Genomic DNA, 18568 nt, shown 5'->3' with positions numbered 1-18568 from the left:
AAAGGGTGGGACGTGAGCCCCAAAGATTGTGATCACCAGGAAGGTATCACTTGCTAATAGAGAAAGAATCAAAAAGCAGGCTAGCAAGTGCTTAGGGAGAAAAAGAGCAGGAATGGGGGAACTGGTTGAGGAGGAAGAGAAGTGGAGAGGAGCAACTGGTAAAGAAATGCATAATGAAGGAGAAGGAGAGGTAAGAAGTAAGAAAGCCACAGCAAAAGGATTAAGCAGGACAGTACGCTGATCGTGCTCTAGATGATGAAAGATATTTAAATGCCTTCCTAATGATGTTTCCCATGTAAGCAACTTCTGTAGTTTCCACAAAGGTGTTAGCTTTTGTAAATGGGAAGAATAGTCTGGCATATAAATTGAAGGAGGACTGGTTCGTATGGCTGAAAATGAGAAGAGAGATGTGGTCTTTCTGATTGGTCTCACGCTAGAGTTGTTCAGAATATATGTGTGCGTGAACCTCCTTACTTTTTTGACATTATCAACAAATGCTATAGAGTGCGCTGAAATATGCGTGTGCTGTAGCACTCAGTAGAAGGTGACAATCTCAAACTGCTCCATAAATTACATATCATGAACTTTCTTATTAAAAAAGACTTAACAAAAGGAGCCAGCTGGCTTAAGGGAAGGTGGCAGATGAAAAGAACACAATTCAAAGAAGTGTTCACACATTAAGGAAGTATTTTAACAGGCTTTCCCCAGACTGTAAGTGGGAATGGAATTATACATTGCATGTAAATGTCAAGTGACAATAATATCTTCTGAGTTAAATCAACCTTGCAAACTCTTTCCTATTTTTCTTAAGCAGATGAATAAAGTTTAACTTGTGATTTCCTTACTAATCGTCTTAGTAAGCAGTGGGTGAGTAGACTTTTTACTGTATGGGTAGATCAATGTGACATTTTCACAAGACTTTTTGTTTTTAAAGTTTATTACTTGTGGGTGTGGATCTAATTCACAGCTGTTTTTTGAGTGAATTAGGTATGCCATCACTCATACAAATTCTGTATTTCTTTGGTATTTTTAGATTAATCTTTTATCCATGCTTTGTTGGAGGTGTGTAGTCTATCCTGGTATCTCAAGGTAATCTCAAGGTAATCAAGACTTCTCCACTGAACATACTTTAGTGCACAGATTTGGCCCAGTCACTTTTACAGAGAACCAGATTTTAAATAGAACAAAGTTCAAAAGCATATCAGTATAAAGGGGAGAAAATCTCTCAACTAGTACGTGTCAGCTACACAAATCTCAAGCGTAGTCATATGGCTCTGAATTTAATTTCTTTTAATAACACAATGTCTGATAGCTGTGTGATAGTTTACCAGTTCTGTTTAAGTACTGAACACAGGGAGCCTTCTACTTCTTCCTATCTAGTTACAGAACATTTCCACATGGTTTCAATTTATATTCCTGTTTTTTCAAAACTGCCTCTTTAAATGCCATGAGGCCCCCACAAAGCTACTTCTTTCCTACTATGGACCAAGATAACAGCGTTATCTAAAAAACATGCTGAGACACCATCATCTGTGGTGTACTGTAAGCCATCAAACAAATTCCTGTTTCCTCTCAAAATCATAAATATTTGTGCATATGTGAGAGACCCAGGCAATTCAGAATTGCATTGCCCTTTTTTGCACAGAGATGTGCATTTTCCACATGATAACAAAGTAGCAGCTCCTCATAGTAAGAGAAATTTTTGTATGAAGTTTGTGGGAAATGAAATTCCAGCAATGGAAAGATTTAGCTCTGTCACTTACCAGTATGCAAGCAACAGAATGAATGCCACATACCAGCGATTCATGCCAAAAAAGGGAGATCTGCCAATTCACAGAAGAGGTTTTATGCAAAGGAGGCCTGCTAGAGGGAGAATGAATTGCTGGTTTTCATTATGCTTGCAGTTTGTGTGCAGTCTTTGCCTTTGCCTTGTCTGTGTAAGACTATTAGGTTATGGGTTGGTTTTTTTGGGGGTTGGGTTTTTTTTTTTGGTCATATTGAGGAATTATGGGCTCTGAAAGTCCTAGCTTTAGTATTGCTGCATGGTTAGCACTTCAAGTACCATATCAGTATGTGATTCATGCTGAATTAGATGTTTTGTATGGGGAACATCACTTGACCTTTGCTTGCATGAGACATTGGTTTTCTAGACTCCTTTAGTTTAACCTTGGTTGTGTTGTCTGTTAGCTCTCTTCAACAGAAACTGGAAACTATCCAAAGTATGTGGAAGTATCTACATTTTCAACAAACAATTAACTTTGGAGATGATACTTATATCTATTTCTACTAACCTTCCCATTTCTGATACTCCAACAGATCAGTGTTTCTGATTTTAAAACCAAAAACTTTCCATTGTTAGCTGTATATTATGAATCTGATTTATCTTTTGTTTATTCCTCTATGTATGTGGACCAGTGTCATCTCTGTTGTAAGACACACCACTGCTCTGTCCACAGTGGTGTACAATGTGGAGTTGCCTGCCAGCCAGATTTGTCTAAAAAGCTGACTGTAAAACTGGATTGTTTTTCCACCCTGAACTGCTTGCTGCTGCAGCTGCAGTACGGCTAGTGCCCTGGCTAGTTAGCTGAAGTCCAGCCTTGCTCTGTCTGGGGCTACCAATTAGCTTCTCTAAATTCTGAAGTCAGTAGTGCCAAGGGTAGTAGAAGCAGAAATACAAAAACTTAAAATGGGAGACTGTGTGGGTTCAGAGAAAAAAAATAGTTATATTTGGAAGTATCTAATCAAAATATTTGACATTTAAAAACCAGATATATTTTGGCATTTTTCCTCCCCCAGCTGTTTCATTTTAGGTCAATAATGTTAAAATTTGAGTGCTGGAAGAGTGTTCATTTGTGTCTGCATGAAGCTGTTGCTGTTCGTTGTGGAAACTTAGTTTGGATTCTGTGGGTTCTTTTGTGGGGGAATATAACTATGGCCACTGAACTGAGCCAAAATAAGCTGGTGCTGGATTGTCTTCAAGTGAAGAATTGTCTTGGTCTTACCTTCCTGTTTGATACGTGTTCTACTGCTTTAACTTGTACTAGAGCTCATGCACGCTGCAGTCTGCTAATAGGGCTTTGCTTGCATTAGAAAGAACAGCTCGCTCAGTTTTAGTGGGACCAGTTTGTTGAGCAGTTCATGCACAAGCCATCGTAGACACCTGTGAAGTACGAAGGGAGCATGCAATGAGGGACCAAGAGTGAGACTGCCTCTGTACTGAAACTGCACTCTCAGTCACTTTGCGAGGCACCTCTCCCATGCTTCTGTCCTGCGTCATGGCCCTGTTTTCTGGCCAGGCCATTGATGATGCACCATGTGACTCCTATTTCTTGTGGTGCCACATGCAGCATGTCTAGTCTGTGCAATTAGATTTCTAATTGGATATATCTGCACCAGACTCGGATATTATGGTAGCTTGAGCCCAGATCCAACACAGTTCCATTTACTGAAACATTATATCTGATTAAATAAGCTCTGATGCGGGCTTGGTAGCTTGGTCTCTGAGCTAGGCTGCCTCCCATTCTGGACAGAGAAGTAATGTTTCTGAGAATTTTGAAGGTCTTGGGTGAAAAGGGTTTATTTTCCTATCTTTACTGATTTTTTTTACTGAAATGTCGTTCCAGCCCATTTCCTGTTTCCCCCAAACAGAGGAAATTCTAAGTAACTACTGCATTTAGTTTAATGTAGGTACACTTTGAATGAGCTTCTCTGAGATGAGAAATATAATAGGTTCGTTAACACAAGCAAAGCTTTTTTGTGAAAAACCTAATGGTATTGTTTACTGCTGTATAATAACAATCATGCCTTTTATTAGAGACAGACTTGCACTTCCCACTAAAATATTTATTTTCCACCTGTTATTGACAACAGAAAGCATTAACATGGTTGACTTGTGAGCAAAAGAGGGGTGGATTATCTCTGTAGAATTCATAATGTGCAAGTAGAGATCTTGTGTAATACAGAAGAAATTGTGCTGCTTAAAATAAATAAATTCTAACAAGTTGGAAATGAACTTGTTGGAATCATAAAAAAATCATAAAAAAATGATTTTGCTGGTATTCCTTTCCATTGGAAATCATAGATAAAGCAGCCTGTGAACCTTTTATGGAAATTGTAAATGCCCATTAAAAGCCTTGAAATAAAATACTTCATTTGAAATAGCAGTTGTAGAAAGTATTCTGAGGGATCAAAGAGTAGCAGTTACACCACCTTAACAAATATTTCACTGTTCCTTGTCAGGGAAAACATTTCAAGAAAATTTTTGCCTGAATTCTAATGTTACCATATCAAGTTCTTAGAGGAGAAGGTGGGTAGAAGGAGGACAGCAGTAGACCCCTTGTTTTCAAATATTCACAGCCCTCCCATCTCTCATTCTGAGGAAGGCAAGGTCAGCAGCAGCTCGGGGCTCTGAACCATGCTCTATTGTGTGGTGTAGACATGCCCACGCCTCCACAGGCAAGAAGCTTGTTAGTCATAGGAAAATCCTTTCCCATTAAAATTATTAGTGAATGTTGTTTTCAGCCTTAATTTCATCATATGTTGAAATCCACTGAGAAGAGAGGGATATATACATATATATAGTTAGGAAAATAGAGGGGGTTTTGTTATTTATTTTATGAGAGATTGCCCAGATTTCTGTGTGAAGAGAAAATATGCCTTGTACTTGCTTAGAAAATACAGGTGTGGTTCCTCTACCTTTTTCTTGGCAAACAAGTTGGTTTAGGAAGTTATTTCCCCCCCAAATCCACCCTGTTACAGTTTACCACCCCCTCAATTGTACTGGTACAACTGTTTGTATATCTGCACTTCAGATTCAATTACTGGAATACCATGGTTTGTGGGGTTTTTTGGTTTGGTTTTGGAGGACGGAATGCTATTTTTAGCTTGGATTGTTTCATTAATCTAATTTACAGTATAACCCTGTGAAAAGTCATGTTATCCTAGCTGAGGGGCAGCAGAGGAGGAACACAGATGAACAGCAAGGAGTACCTGGGGAAGTGACCTGTGAAACTCCCTTTGTTGCCAAAGAAAAGGTACATGAACCTCAGCCTTGGTGTTTTCTTGCTGCTTGTCTGTCAACATAACTTGTTGTCCTGGTTTCTGTTCTTCTTGGGCCTGTGGATGTAGATAGTATTGAGGAATGCTGATTTATTCATTTGCTGAACAGAGCATAGTAGTTCTGGATGGGTATCACCATAATGCCAGGAAACTGATACAGAATTATGACAGAGGAGAGCTTGAATTGCTTCTCAAAACTGTTGCATCTTGTAAATGCTGTATCCTCCTTTCAGTGCTTTTGCTTACTAGTTACATTGTCTTTGTTAACTTTAAATTGGTCTTTCTGCAAAATTAAGTAGGTGTTAATTGGTAAAATAAAGATTAACCTCACTGTGACCTTGGAATTTATTTAGTAAGGACAAAAGAGGTGCTGGTCAGGTGCTGGTCTCTTTTGTCTGAAGGGAGGGAAGTAGCCTCGGAATTGTATTGGCCTTCATATTTAGTCAAGCAAGCATCCATTTTTATTTGGGGAAGTGTGTACACACTACCTGTCTTCATGTCTTTGTGCTGTATGTGTGGCATCAAATACAGAGGTTACAGTAGCAAAAAATATGTAGATATGATATAAAGACTTGTTTCTCCTTCTGTTCCATAGCAAACTGTTGACTTGTATGAGAGATTAGTTGATGTCTTTTTACTATTTGTGTGCCTCAGTCTAAATTAAACCATCTTGATTTGTGTTGAATAATATTTTACTTTGGGTTTTATAGAGGAAAGCATGTCAGCACATGTTGGAGTGTTTTGCTAAATCAGACTCTCTGTGAGAACCCTCTTTACTTCATTAGGTATTACCACAGTGTCAATAGGTGTTCGGAGGTATTGCCCTTCTTTACGTTGCAGTCTGTTTTGGGTGTTGTGGCAGAAATATCTGGTGAGATAGATCTTTGTTACTGCTCTCAAATCTAAACTGGGATCATTATGACTTTTTAGCCTTCCCCTGGTAGTCCTGAAGAAAAAAAAGTACTGTAAGGAAGTTGCTTTCAAAAGCACTGTTGGCCTAGTTCTGCTGGCAGTGGAGTTTAAGGGAGTTTCATGTTGAGCAAAAGTTTCATGATTACTTTATTATAGAATAATATAGTAAGTTATTTTCAAAAGTGGTTAGTAATACTGGGTGCCTCAACTTCTCTGTGCCCACTCTGAGATGACTCTGTTTTCAGAATGTGTGCAACACCCACTCGCTGGAAATGCTGTCCCCTTGAGATGTTTCAAAGTGGGCATTCCACAATTGAGATGTTTCAAAGTGGGCATTCAGACCCTGCATGGTCTGCTTCTTTTGAAATTCTGACTCTCTCTACAATATAATGTACGTGGGTTTAATTTCCATGGGATTGGCAGGAGCCTCCTGGATCACTGAATCTTGTCTCTTCCCATTTCAAACTGTCATAGCCTACAGGGAAATGGCTTGTAACACAAGATGAGGTTTTTTTGTCAGGAGTAGTCTGTAATCTAACAGACACTCTTGGCTCATCTCATATTAAAAAAAAATAAAAATTAAGCAGGGAGAAATGGATAATTGAAAATTTTTTCAGTCACTTGCTGAGTAAAACAAATGTTTAAATCCAGACTGACAGGCATTGCCCTTTCCTTTCCAAAATAAAACCTCAGAACACTGTACTCAGGTACAAGCAAAATGCTTGACCTGAATTCAAGTGTTGTAGGTTGATTTATAATTTCTTAACAGAAGCCGAGTAGAAAATAAGATGAAACTTTAGGAATCATTCACAAGCAATAGTTCTGGTGCAACTGTGGGCACAGTCAACTAATGGTGGTGTTCTGTGCTGGTCTTTACAGTTCTAGTAGTACTGTCTCCCACACTCCTCTCACTTTTATTCCTTCTACTCAGATTTTTTCTTTGATAGAATATAGGAAACTCAGATTCAGCTTCCTTCTTTGCTTGAGAGGACTTGAACTTGAACTCACTTTCAACCATCTTCCAGAAGAATGGTTTAGAGACAAGGTTGTTGGATATTGAAGAATATCATAGAATTACAGGATGGTTGAGGTTGGAAGGGACCTCTGGAAGTCATCTTGTCCAACCACCCTGCTCAAGCAGGGCCACATAGAGTAGGTTTCTCTTTCTCTCATTGATGTATTTTCATTTTGTAAGACATACCTACTTTTCACTGGAGTGCTGGTACCTAGGTGAAGGTATTGGTCTGTAAAATCACTCATGCTCGCTTGGTCTCTAACTCTGTGTATATGAAAGCTTTCTACGCAAGCAGAATGGCTTCATTAGTGGACAGTGAGGGAAATCCAGCTCGAAATACTGTACAGCCAAGTTAAGGCATTTCCTGAGAAGTTGGAGGTTTCTTTAGGACTAGCTTCAGCAGTAAGTAGCTTCTGACTGTTACATGAAGGGAAATTTTGCAATTGCTGCCCTGAGTTCCCCTTTACTCCATCAGTTGCCATTCCCTGTATGGTTGTTGGCCCTCTAATCAGCAATAATTTTTCTTCTCTTATGAATTGCAGAAGTTAGTTCCTATCCAAAGGCTCCATGGAGATTTTTGGGCATTCTATTTTCAACCATTTCTCTGGTTTTAATGTGAGGACCTGCATTCAGGAGATGAAATTGGTTTTCTCCAGTCTTTTGCTGTTCCTTTGTATTGCTTCTGATTTCTTTTAGTTCAGAATTTTCTGTACTAGCATTCTGCTCTTTTTGCAGCCTCATAGATAAAATGTGTTACAGGTCAGGGAGATGAGATTTTGAAAAAAACCTCCTTCGGTGAGAGTTTTCTGAGGAGCTGTCCATGTATGCGCAGTAGAAAAAGTGAAGATGCACCCTCAGTGCTGCAGAAACAATCAGTCTCCTGTTTTAAGTTCCTCTTGGTCTGTATAGTCTGGAGTACCATGGCAGGGTTCAAGTATATCTAGACAGAGGAGGGAAATAAGGCAGTGGTCTCCTACATAGGTCTATATCCTCTCACTACTGAGCATCTAGACAGTAGAGGCACATCTCGCCACTGTCTTCTCCAAGTGTTTTGTGACTCTATTCTTAAAGAGTGTGGGTTGGCTGATAGTTTTTTTCAAGATGTCTTGTCCAACTTGAGTTACCAACAGTTCTGAGTAGACCAAAATTGGGGGCACAGAGGGGTTTCTTAGCACTTTTGGTTTTGAAAATGAAGTACTTGCTAAAAACAACAACAAAAATGCTTAGCTGTATCCTGAGTTGAGAATGTACATTCTCCTCTAGAAGACTGAACTAAATCAAGGAGTCGGGGAGCTTGTGTTCCCTTGCTGTCAGCAGTAACTTGAAACCTGCTGGCAAAGTGTGTATTTTATCTGCTGCTGGTGCATATGAAGAAGACAACTGCCTACTACTGCTGTTGCTGTTGGCTCAAGTGACAGATGTTTGTGTTACATGTGTTTTAAAAGTATGAAGTCTACTGTCAAAATCTGTGGGCAATGGTATACCATTCTTCTTCCTTGAATGATGGGAGAGCCTTGTAGAAAAAACAGCATGTAGCCTTGAAATTCAAAGCAACCTAATATGTAGCGCAAGAGGTAGAACTGACAATGTCCTGTTTTCTTTAAATTGAAAGTTTGACTTTTGTTAGCCAATACTATGAAGATATGGAGTATATATATATTTTTATGCTAACCCACGTTGTCTGTGCTTAAGCATTCATTTTAAGTACTGTTATATTTGTAGGCTTAGAGCCTTCCTGTAATTTCATGGTATTAGAGACTATTTTGTGTTTGAGATAGTCTGCGGTGGAAGTGAATGCTTATTTGAATTGCTGTGTATTGGCTGCAGGACAGCTGTAATACCCTAAATAAGCAAATACTGATGTTGTAACTTTAGCACAGAAAAAGAGGTAGTTGTGAAAAATCTTTAGAAATTCTGCTAACTAGGGAACCAAGTATGAACTCAGATGTTAGACGGAAATGCAAGTTTTGGATAAATGGGTGGCATTTTAGATGAGTGTGAATATAGGAAGTATTAAACCAGTGCTGACTTGACTCCATCCTATTATTGCAACTTGTTTTAACACTGTGGGGTTCATGCTATGTAACCCAGCCTACAGTTTGAATCAGCAGTAAGGCACCTGAGCATGATCAGTTTGGTCTCTTATTAGAAATAAGAAATTGAAATCTTGCTAGTCTCTTTATGTAATTTTGTTCTTTAATATTTAGGGAGACTTTTCAGAATAATATCCCTGTTTCCAGTATAAAAAGAGATCATAAAGTCATGCGAGCTGGAATTCATAATCATGAATTGTGCATATTCAGCCAGCTAATTTTAACATGATGCACATGGGCCTTTGAAAATGAAAATTATGGCCTTGAACTGGGCTTTCTGTGAGTAAAAGATGTAATATTGCAAAATGTATAATCTCTGGGTGGTGAGGGTAAGGACTTGTGGAGAAATGCTTACTAAACTGAACATATTTAGCCTAGATAACAAGGAAACTTAACTACAGTATGCAACTTTGATGATATTTTGTGGCAGTAGCTAAAAGCATATGCAGAGAGTTTGGAATGCATTCCTTAGATATGAACTAGAAACAAGATTAGGGTAAATTTTGATTAGATAACAGAAGGACATTGATCCAGCACTTGCAAAGCGTTTGATTTTGGTGTTGAGCTAGGTTGTTAGCCTGCAGAATGCAAGGTTTGAGTACTTTGGAGAGTTAGCTGGCTTTGTAGCTGGAGCCTGGCTGGAGAGTATTCAGCAGATAATGTGGTCATAGTCTGCTGGAAGAGAGACAGTACCTTGAATCTCTTTACCATGAATCTCCACTGCCTTCCTTACAACTGAAATAAAAGTAGCAGTGGGGCTTGCAGAGTGGATAACGGACAATGCCTTTTGAATCTTTCGAAAACCTGATATAATTATTAAATTTTGATTCTTCTTGATATTATAGTGCTGTTAAACTAATGGGTTGGTGGGATTTGGGAAAGTGAGTTGTGGGTTGGTGGGATTTGGGAAAGTGAGTTGTGGGATGGTGGCAAGGAGAGGTAAGTCTTTCTTTTCTAATTTCTTGTTCCCTAGTAAGATCAGGTCAACTGGTGTGTTCCAATTAGTCTATGATGGAGTCTGTTGTAAGGGGAACATTGAAGGTGCTGGGATCTCTGCCTTGGTGAGCTATAAAACTTTACATCCCTATGCAGTCCCCACAGCTTCTCATCATGTGCACCCAAGCTCTCCTCTGCATCTGCTCCTTACCAGGGAGAGGCAGAAGTGCTCTTAGCTCATCAGGGGAAGGGAGAGTGTGGTGGGAGCAGAGGAGCTATGCAGAGCAGGTTATTGCAGTGTGTAATGTGGTATGACCAGAGTTTTTTAAAGGCAAATAGAATAGCCTGTAATGTAAGTTTTCTCTTAAATCTTGTTTAGGAGATGAGGAGATGAGTGGCTGGGAACAACATGGGAGAATTCCTCTTAGCTCTCAGCACCTTGGACTATGGATTGAACTGCAGATAGAAAATGGACCCTAGTATCTGTCAAAGAGCAGAAATAGGGGATGGACAACAACTGACCTGTATACAGTCCTTCAGATCTGTCTTCATGACCATAACAACTTCAAGAGCAGGGTATGATCATGTGTTAGTGATGCATCCAGCGATTTCCCAGTATATATAACATACTTCATGTGCATGAAAAAACAGCAAGAGGGAAGCAGCAGTGAACATCAGAGACTTAAAACAGGCCGGTGGATGAGTGGAACGGTCAGTACCTGAAGAATGTAGGGCAGGATGTAGTTACAGATAATGTCGCTCTTGCCTGAGCTGCATTCCTCCTCTTTGAGCTTTATTTTAATGCATCTCTCAAGTTGCAACATTATTATTCTTTACCTAAAGCTTTTTTTAACTTTTAGGAAAGATGATGTTAATACAGCTCTCTTGGTGTTTAACAATGCACTTCTCTTCCCCTAAAAAAAGAAAGATTTAGGCCACTGTAGTTTCTTTATGTTGTGGATATGATTCATTTTGGCCATGGGAGGAGAATGACAGTTACTTGCTACACAAACCTTTCCTGTGATTCATGGAGTGCCATTTGTGTCAGCCTTGAAGGAGGCACTTCATATGCTTCCTAGCAGGAAGGAAAAAGAGCATGATCATAGTTACCAGATAGGATATGGAAATTGGGTGGGAGGGAAGGGAAAGGGGAGAGGGAAATGCTGATTATTCAGAAGAAAGTTGCAGGAATGCCAAGATTCTGTCTGCAATATGCATTCGTCTACTTAATGAAAAATGGATACATACCAAGCCTATATATAATTAAGGGAAACATCATGAGTGTAATTGCCATGTTCACAAAATAGTATGGCTTATTATGTAACTTTTTTGTGTAAATATATCTTAGCACTTTTCCTTCTGTCTCCTGAATCTATCACTGTTTCATATGGTATGAAGCTCCTATCCCCAAGTGATGTGTTTCAGCAACAGTTTCAGGTTTTGCTCTCAAGCTGACGGCTGTATACAATGCTTTATGTTAGCTTTCTGCAGAGACAGATTTTTGTGCTCTAACATACCAATATAGTTATCAACTTAAGAAGTGCAGTAGCTTGTCAGATCAGAAGATGTTTTCCTTTCTTCACAAAAAAGTAATTTAAAAAGCTATACCACAATTTTCTTCCTAAAAATAAGAGCACAGATTGGCTACTTAAACTGCTTGTAAAGAAGAATACTCCATTAAATGACAGCCCTTAATGCTGCATAGCAGACTTTGGGGCTTTTTAACGGCTTCCAGCTGCTTCCAGCTGTTTTCTCTATACCTAGAAACTGCAGGGTAGGAATAAATGGGAATAGAAGTGGAAAGTTACGTTTCCTAATTTCTTAATTTCCTAAATAGGTTAGGGGCTCATGGCTGGCTGTCCTCCTGCAGTTGGCAGTATTTGGTGTGGCACATGCACCTGTGTCAGGAGATACAGCTGTGGCTGTTCAGCCCTGTAGCATCTAAGAAGAGTCCTTATCCAGCCTAGCAGATGCACAGCAACATTAGAATGGGAAAGCAGAGGTGTAGTTAGAGATGAAAGGAGTGAAATTAGGAGGAATGCAGAAGAGAATAAAAGTAGATGTGAATTACTAAGCACATGTCCTGTATTCATTGATTTTCACTGGCAATTAAAATTTTACTGCTTGATTCACCAATGCTATTCAGTCTTCCATTATTTCCTGTGTTATAAAATGCTGGCTCTGTTTTGATTTTGCAGTAGCTATGTTTATTGGGGATAAGGGGTCTAATTATAGCTGTGAACTATACTGTACTGAGAGGGCATTTAAGTTTCTTCTGACTATTTCTGAGGCAATGTGATGAGTCATGAAATATAACTTTTGCGGAAAATATCCTGATTGCCTAATGACTAGGTGTTGGTAGATGAAATTACACACACTCTCTCTTGTTCACATGAAACCAGGGAAGTGTCTTTCTGAGTAAGCTGTTTGTTCAAGTTACCCAAGAAATGTCAAGGTTTACAAGTTGCAAAATAGGAAAAAAAGTATATGTTTGAGGAGCTTGAAAACACCTACTGTGCCTTACAGATGCTTTAGATATCACAGCATTAATACTTGTCTTCATATCTGTAAAGAAAAAATTCTGCCTAAAAATAATACAACTGATCATCCATGTACAAAATATTTTGTTTTGCAGATGATGTAGAGGATGTTAACAGTATGGAAAGTGTCATGTTAGAATATGCTGCAATGGACAGAGAACTTAATCATTATATGAGAGCAGTTGAAGAAACGGTAAATCAGGTAAACTGTCACTTCTATTAAAGTTATGAAAATATATCCTTATTTAAGTATTTTCTTTCAATAGATACCAATGTTACATTAAAACAATACGGAGTTGGAAAGATAGATCTTTGACAGGTATAAAATACTTAAGTTGCCAGTACAACTATTAATTTTTCCTCCTAGCTCGCGTGCAGTGTGATACAGTTTCTAATTCCTCCCCACCAAACTTGCGTCAGTTGAAATATGGGACAAACAGTGCTTTGGGAATGACTGAGGACTGTGTAGTTAAGATACCGTAGTCTCAGATGTTACCTGGTTCATGTATTGCAGAAGATGGAAGCTGCGTAATGCATGAGGCAGCTGATTTCAGGAATAAACAAGCGGTTGTGGCAGTGGGAAACTGATGAAGCCTGGTTTCCAGTGTCTTCCTGCCACATGAATTTGCTGGTGCTGTGAGGTTGTTAATTGTTCGCTCAATTAACTAGGGTCTCGTTTGCTACCTGACCACTCATTTTTGCAAGAGCTGTCGCATTTCTGCACGTTCAGGCGTTTTCTAGCTCGGCGTTGAGCCTGACTGCAGTTGCACGGCAGGTGCCGGGGCTATCCGGATGAAACGCACCCAGCACGGGTTGCGTAAGCTCCTTTTCATTAGCGAACCGGGCTCGACGGAGGACGCCGCGCGTTAGGCAGCTGAACACCAGCTTTCGGCGGACTTCGCCCTCTCTGCCTTTCGCGGACTGGAGGCGACGTCGAACAAACCCCCTCGTAGCTCCCCGCTGCGCCCCCAGGGCCGGAGCGCGGCGCCCGCGGAACGGCCGCGGCCGGGCGGGGCCGGGGCGCGGCGGCGGTGGCGGCGCTGGCCGCCAGGGGGCGCCGCGGTTGCGTTCCCCGCGGGCCGCGCTGCGCTCCGCTCCGCGGCGGGCGGCTCGGCCCGGGGCTGCCGCGGGGTCCCGCCGCGGGGTCCCGCCGCCTGCGCAGCGCCTCTGCTCCCCGCCAGCGCCGCCCCTCCGTGCTGGCCGGTCCCGCTCCGCCATTAGCTCGTATGTCCTCGTGATTATCGTCCTGTCAGCCCCCTTTGATTCTCTGTCGCTGGCTGTTGCAGTCTGCGTAATCCACTCAGCTCCGTAATCTTGTTACCCCGATTCCAGTGCGCTGCTGCTGCTTCTGCGTTCTCTCAGGCTGTCCCTGACCGCGCTCTTAAAACAGCTCCTTCGTTTTCTCTTTTCTAATGAGCGCAGCCCGGCCATTAGCAAGCAAGGTATTGAAAGTGTAGGCTCCACGGCAGATCCAGACATTGGAAGAGTCGATTTCAGTGCAGTCTGTACTTGATCACTTCATTTTTGGGCCACATCATGCTTGGAGGACTCAGCTTTCTAAGTAACCTATTTTAGGGTCTCCAGATAGACTTCTAGGTGTCAGTTTTGTATGGATGTCTCTAGAAAAGGCAAAAGCACATCCCTGATGTCCTTTCAAGGTGTGAAATCTGTGTTTCAAAGCATTAAGGTAATAGAGCTTTTCAATTAAACCTGTCTTGCTATTATCTTGCCGTTGTTTTTTGCTATTTTTAAAACAAAACAAAAACAGGAGAGCAAAGCAATGCATTTTCCACTAGTTCTATTCTGAGAAATGCCTACATGGTTTTTATTTTGTAGAAAGGTTTTCCTTTAATTTTTAAAAGCATCCTGAGTCAGATGCTTAACTGAAAAATCTTCATTCAAAGAATTAAATATTACGTGCTTAAAAGGAGTTGAATACTATGTATGCATCAGCAAATGTTGGGCAGCATTAAATACAGTCACTGTTCCCCATGCAGTCTTCAAATGCACTTTTCAACCTAGATGTCACCGTAATTGCAGACCTCCTAGTTTGTATTTGTCAGAAACTGGATGGATCAGAACTTTTTCCTTTTATTTGGAATTTTCATGATTTTTAAAGCTTTCCTAGTAAAACATGATGTAGTCCTTGCATCGTTAGAGATTAATCATGTATATCCAGACTTGAGTGAAACATAGTAGGTTTATATTTTAATTGTAAGCTATTAACTAATTGGTGTGTTATTGTTATAATAGGAATTTCAAGTAATTTTCAACAATGTAACTTCTTTCACTATTCCTATGTATCAACAGAACACTTTCTTCATCCTTAGGAATATAGAGTAAGCCCATGCCTTCACCAACAAAGCACTCAATTCCTGTTTACTTCAGATGCCCTCACTCCCAATCTTTTAAGTTAAGCAGAGGTTTAACTGCTTGACTGAAGTGAAGATATTTTTGTGGGTCTAGGTAGGGCAAAGATACATTCATGATTTTTAGGACTGGATTCAACAGCATCTGTTGTGTGCATATATATGCTTGTATGCAAAACCAAAAAAAGTCCTGGAAGGGTTGGTTTTCATTTTTTCTCCCTTTTTCCCTAATGTAGCTCACTTATGTTGTGTCAGAGACTCCTCCTTGCTTTGCTAAAACAGGCTCCTTCCCTGTTCATTCATTCCTTAAGTTTTAAAAATGCAGCTCCCAGACATTTTACACATTTAAGAGTCTACATGGATTATAAAGTCAGTCATGGCTGATCTATTAGCCTCTAGCCACATTTCTCCTATCTCTGTTTCCTACCTCGCTCTAGGGAATTTTCTGTACTTTCCACTGCCAGCATCCTGAACAAAACTTTCTGAGTAAGGGAAAGAAATGTATATTAAGCTTATGCAGTAATACAGAGATACAATCTGTTCTCTAAAAAGTAACAGCTAGTGCTTTGTTTTGGAGGATAGCTACATGCCATGCCTCTAGAACTGCACAGCGTATCTCCAGTTACCTGTCAGAGACAGCTTAAAATTTGTTTCTGGAAAACAGGTACTGTTGCTGAATTTGAATGACTGCACCTGGAGGTAGCTGTAGAAAGGCTTAGGTTTAAAATAGCCTCCACTGGCTTGCTCCCGGGTTCCATCTGAATTCCTTACCTGAGGGCCTTCTCTGGAAAGTTGCAGCCGGTCATTCATTTTCACAAGCAGACTGTTTTTCATATACAGTGTTAACAGTATTTGTCTCAAGCTGCAAAACACATTTTATCTGGTTATTCTGTGAGTTTGCATGGTGTCATTTTTTCTGGTCTGTAGTTTCTTCATACAGCAGTGAATCTGAAAGTACGTTATATTCTGTGTTTCACCTTCTAACCACCTGCTTGTAGTGGAATGTCCAACTGGAAGTTAGCAAGATAAGGAGACAGCAGCAGTTAAAATTCCTGATTTATTTTTTATTCTGTGTACCTTTAAATGATATTGACAAAAAGATGATATTGTACAACACAGGTATGTAATGTAAATAACTAGGAGCTAGCATGAGATATATTCACATGTTTTTAAAAGCCAGTTTTTTTGTTGATTTAGGCTGCAGTAGGTGGAATGCAGAAGGTGAAACATACCAGCATCCTCTCCTGGTTGAATCAGCAGCCCGTTGAGCAAGAAATGAGCAGTTGAATCACAGTATTTCCAACAATAGGCTGTGGGAAATCCTTTGTGGAAACTCCCTGTGCCACTGGATTTTCTCGTACCTGTGTAATGACTGGACCCCTACTGCTGCTTCTTTTTTCATTTTTAACGGGTATTTTTAAAATAAATTAGCCAATATTTGGGTCCTTTCCATGCAAAGTCTGGACAGCACTCTTGGTGTAACAACAAAAGACTGATGGAGCTGGAGTATCTCTTGCAGACTTCCTTATACTCTTGAAGTGGACCTAAGTGACTGGGACCCAAGCTGACTTAGCCAGTTCAAGTGTCCCCTACTTAGGGAGAACTCTCAAGTGGCCAGAGCGCCAGCATATTGTGCCTGCTCTTTCACTCCCACTCTGCTCTCTAGATTAGCAGGGGTGTTGGTGGCGGACTTTGATCACTATCTCAGCTTTTCAAGCATTTGGCTTGTTTGGGACTCTAAAAGCTGGGGTAAATTTTCTGAAGTCCCTGGACTTCTCTAAATAAAATGGATCACAATGTATTGTAGATCAATCTAGAGAACAAGGAAGACATAACTAACTTTCTAATGTTGCATTATTCCTGCCTCTCTTTCCTTCACCTGCAGGGAAAGAGAACCTGGGCTATTTTGTTTCTTTTGCAGGTGAGAGCAAAGTGTTGAATGTGGTAGTGGCATCTCTGGTAAAGATTGCCTAGTACTTCCTCTTGTAAGTTACTGCTTTGCCAAACATCAATTTATCTTTATTGAATTGTGTCTGCCTTTTGCGAAGCCTGAGCGCTGTGAGGGAGGATAAAATGTAAACCTGAGTGAGATGGAAGAAAAACACCAGACGTGTTTAAGAAAAATGTTAAGAGCCATGTTAAGAAAGGACTGAGAGTGGTAAGAGGTAGACAGAAAGGTAAAGGACATGGGCTTGGGAAGTCATGAGGTCATATAGACAGATGAGAAACAAGACTGGTTGAGAGTGCTAGGAAGGAGGTGGTGTTGAGCTGGAAGAAAAAGGTGGAAATGTTAGAAATTACATTGGTGCATGGGTTTTATCCCTACTTCTGCTACAGCTTTCCCATGTTGTTCTAGGCAAGTCATTTCTATCTCCATGTCAGTGGCTGCTGACATCTTTGTTTTCTGATTGTCCTGCATGGAAACTGATTTGAGCAATTATAACTGTAACTTAGATCAAAGGTAATTATAGTTTGAACACAGGAAGTTAAATTAAACATGTTCTTGTATGTAGTTTTACAGATAAAACCCAACAAACTGGTGTAGGTGTGTGTCTTGCATAGGGTTTGAAATCTGGATGTGTCAGTCATTCATGCCTGTGTGACTTCACACCTTGTCAAGTGTTCAGTGTTCCTTCGGCAAAGATGAGGAGTGCACCATGTTCCTTATACAAGAGCAGTTTTGTCCCTACAGAATATACAGGAACTACTCTTACATTTGTTTTGTATTTTTGATAATAGTTCCCTTTAGACTAGCAAGTTCATTGGGCAGGGGATAAGAGTGGGTGTTTGTTCACTTTGTCAGTAATTTTGAGCAGATTACTTAGTGCTGGGGTCTGTTACCTTCATGGCCAAGTGTGTAGGTTTCAATTTTGCAGAGGAATAATTCCCTTCAGTGATGTAAGTCATATTAATTCCAAGTGTGCAGCTTGTGAATGATCTAAGGAGCATCTGCAGAAAAAGAAAGAATCCTATTTAAAACTGCTGTACAGGAGAGTCCGTGGGGTATGTTTGACTTGCAAACTATTCAGAAGAATTCCAGTTTCTTCACTTAAAACCCTTAATATAATGCTCTCGTGACTTGGACAGTCTTCCTTGGTCTCAGAAAAATGAAAGGGACTTAAAGGTAACACCTCTGTTACCCGGGCTCTGCCAGCATAGCTGTGTTGGCCATGGGTCCTACTGGAGAAGGTTCTGCAAATATATCCAAGTCATCTCTTTTGACAAAGCAGACTAAACCAACAAAACACTTTGTGTAGTGGTAGCTCCACCTGCAGCGTGGGTTTTGAAGAAATAGCAAGGTCAACCAGGGGATGTGATTCCACCCAGCTCCCATCCTCCTTGGTGGTACAGCTATGGGAGCAGAACTAATGTGATGAGGAAGTCCAGTCTGTGTAGCAGGCCCTGACAGTGTCATCAGTGACCTCCGCTGCCTGTTAGAGACAGGGCTGTGCTTCAAAATCAGATTGTCACTTAGTTTTCTATAGGGCTAAGTAACAGGAAGACTATGAATCCCATGGGATTCGTGTGTTTTAGTTGATTCAGGAGTCTTTTGCCAATGACTGGCACTGTGATACCCATTACACTGTTGGCAGTGAAACAATTTTTGACATGGAACTTGCTAGTTTCATGGAACAAACAGCCTTG

At 40.4% G+C, this 18568-nt stretch overlaps 1 protein-coding gene across 3 annotated transcripts in view; it reads left to right on the top strand.

The window, feature by feature from the left end:
• NSMCE2 (NSE2 (MMS21) homolog, SMC5-SMC6 complex SUMO ligase) overlaps window positions 1–18568 on the top strand; it is a 134394-nt gene that overhangs the window by 17182 nt on the left and 98644 nt on the right. For all 3 annotated transcript variants that reach the window (XM_030010871.1, XM_030010872.2, XM_041122891.1), the window contains exon 3: window positions 12650–12756. In XM_030010871.1, coding sequence (XP_029866731.1) covers window positions 12650–12756 — 107 coding nt within the window. The remainder of the gene's footprint in view (window positions 1–12649; window positions 12757–18568) is intronic.

Source organism: Aquila chrysaetos, chromosome 4, assembly GCF_900496995.4.
Source record: "Aquila chrysaetos chrysaetos chromosome 4, bAquChr1.4, whole genome shotgun sequence".
In the NCBI taxonomy this organism is placed as follows: domain Eukaryota; kingdom Metazoa; phylum Chordata; class Aves; order Accipitriformes; family Accipitridae; genus Aquila; species Aquila chrysaetos.
The sequence above is the reverse complement of the archived record's forward strand: the minus strand, read 5'-3'. Positions and strand labels throughout refer to the sequence as shown.